The 2821-nt window shown below is 30.6% G+C and overlaps 1 protein-coding gene across 1 annotated transcript; it reads right to left on the bottom strand.

Moving 5' to 3' along the window:
* Positions 1-505: 505 nt before the first annotated feature.
* Positions 506-2030, bottom strand: LOC115697769 (small ribosomal subunit protein uS17). Its single transcript, XM_030624894.2, has 5 exons — positions 1847-2030; positions 1634-1734; positions 1040-1184; positions 848-937; positions 506-763 (listed from the first exon to the last, which is right to left on the bottom strand). Exons 1-5 carry the CDS (start codon positions 1897-1899, stop codon positions 673-675), a joined length of 480 nt encoding a protein of 159 aa, XP_030480754.1. The 5' UTR covers positions 1900-2030; the 3' UTR covers positions 506-672.
* Between the last annotated feature and the right edge of the window lie 791 nt (positions 2031-2821).

Here is a 2821-nt window from a genome sequence, read left to right as displayed (position 1 = left end):
TTTTCAAACGTGTTTAAGCTTTTAAATGTTAAAATAATAATAAATTTTGGGGTCCATAACATGTTCATTTTACTCTTTGATATTCAGTGAACATGCTGTGGATTTTACCCGGCAGCAAACCGGCCACAAAAGCGATTGTAGACAGAACCTTAAAGCGGTCAAATAAGGGGCGAAATTCCACGAGTTTTAGTTCATTCAATCCTTCCACTTTCAAACCTCAATCCAACAAGTACGAAAGGATTGAACGAATCAACTTCGCTCAACAGTAAAACGCTCGTTCATTACCTAAAACTTGCCCGCCCGTGCTGTCTTGCACCGAAACATATAATTTAGCCCATTCTGATTTAGCTTAATCAAACTTTCTTTCACAAAAAGTCATACATCTCTAAAATTTAACCCTAGTTTCCTAATCCGAATGATCGGCAACCATCTAAGAATAGACATAAAACAATGGTATTCACTCAACAAAACAAAACAGAGCTTATCAGCCTTAGGGTATTCAGCATAGTTCAAAATTTGCAATACTCAAGCGGTTTAATCGGAAACCAATTCATCATACATAGAAGAAAATAAGTTTTAAGTTTTTCTCAAAGAGTAGAGTAGCCAGCCATACCTAATTTAGTTCACTCAACTCAAATATAAAATGTAAACAAAAAGTAGAAAACAATTGAATTAAATTCCTGTGAAAGCCTTCTTGCCACCACCCGAAGACCCAGCTGGAACAACCTTTAACACATTAAACCTCACTGTCTTCGACAATGGCCTGTAATAGAATAGAAAGAGATTTTTAACATAATCAAGATAAGGAACTAATCATTCAATCAATTACAATTGATCAAAACCGAACCTGCATTGTCCAATGATGACATGGTCTCCCTCCTTAACACGGAAACAAGGAGAAATATGTGCTGGAATGTTCGAATGCCTCTTCTCGTATCTGATAATGACAATGGTAAACAGCGAAATTTGCTATTGTCAATACACATAACACCAAAGTAAATTCAACAAAACATGAGATGAGAGATTAAGAAAAGGCTACCTTTGATACTTCTTAACAAAATGTAGGTAGTTTCGCCTAACAATGATTGTCCTCACCATCTTGGCACTATGGCAAGTACCAGCGAGAATTCGACCCCTAACAGAGACGGTTCCAGTGAAAGGGCATTTCTTATCAATATAAGTACCTGCATATGCATTCATGTGTAAATAAAAGTGTCTTCTTTTCTTGTTACATTACATAAACATAATGCTTTTGAAAACTCAATTCAAATTTGTAAACCAAACCATATCAAACTACATACACAGATCACAGACAATAGAGTACAAACAGTTTTTCAGATAATTGACAATAACAACAGAACAGATATACATATACATATATATATATAAAACATTATTAAACTCAAAATGTAACACAGAGATTAGATTATGAGACCAATTAATTGAAAAGTCTTATAAAACAGAGATTATAAGAATTTATTCCATAACATCAATATTACTTTTTTCTTCAATTAATTCAGCAATAATTCATTAAAAACCATACTTTTTATTCAATTAATTCAGAATGTGTTGTCAATCTAATTGAGAAAGCATAGTTTCAATTTCAAACAAGCTACAGTGAAGATTATAATACCTTCAATGGCCTCTCTGGGAGTCTTGAAACCCAAACCAACGCTCTTAAAGAATCTGTTGCCTCCCTTTCCAGGTCTCTTTCCTTTAGATGACTTCTTCGAGCTACAAAAAAGAAAAGATTATATTTCACAGTACACTAAGATCGAATCGAAGAATTAAATCCAGATCAAGTAATATTTTGAGTAGATTTTCGAAATTAAGGAAAGAGACTTACCAAAGAAACACCTTAGGCTGCTTCAAGAAGGCTTTCTCAGTCTGTTCCGCCATTGCTATTCGGTCTCAAGCAGAAGAAGTAAACCTAAACCTAAACCTAATTCAGCGGACGGAGAGAGAATGAGAAGTTTATATAGTAACGGAGGAGCCCTAATTGTCAAATTACTAAATTACCCCTACCCTTACCCTTACTTTAATTTTATTGTTATTCTAATTTTTTTAAAAAAAATATAGGAAAATTCTACAATGCGTTATATTAATGTACCCCTATCTGTTTTAGCATCCGAAATAATTTTTTAGTCAAATTTTTTCTCATAGTCATATACGTTATAGTTATTTAAGACATTCTGCAAAATTTTAAGAAATTTAGAAAAATTTAACACACAGAAAATTATGTTCAAACAGTGTGTTGCACGCGTGACTATTTTATTTTATACGCGTGTAAAATAGACTATTTGAACATTATTTTCTATATTGTAAATTATTTCGAATAATTCAAAATTTTGCAGGATATTTTAAATAGCTATAACGTACATGAATATGAAAAAAAAATTAGACTAAAAATTTTTTTTGGATACCGAAACAAGTTAAGGGTACATCAATATATCCCTTTTAAAGGGGTGCATTGTAGAATCACCCAAAAATATATATGTAATTTTGAAAGAATGTAAATTAATTGTTTTTTAGTGATTTTTTTGATATTAATTGATGGAATTGAAATATCATTGTTATTATAATATTGTATTAATATTTTGTTATCTCAAGAAAAATAATATTTAATTTTTTTAATATTAAAATTAAAATTTTAAATTAAGATATTATATAAGAATTGAAATTAATTTCAAATTTTTTAATTGATTGTAGTATAACTCAAAGTTATCTTTGTTATTTAGTTTATGGTATAACATGCTACGTAGGAGTGGACACTATTTAACTTAAATAAATTAAATCCAATTAATTTATAATTAGATTAGAT

This window comes from Cannabis sativa, chromosome 7 (assembly GCF_029168945.1).
Source record: "Cannabis sativa cultivar Pink pepper isolate KNU-18-1 chromosome 7, ASM2916894v1, whole genome shotgun sequence".
NCBI lineage: Eukaryota > Viridiplantae > Streptophyta > Magnoliopsida > Rosales > Cannabaceae > Cannabis > Cannabis sativa.
The sequence above is the reverse complement of the archived record's forward strand: the minus strand, read 5'-3'. Positions and strand labels throughout refer to the sequence as shown.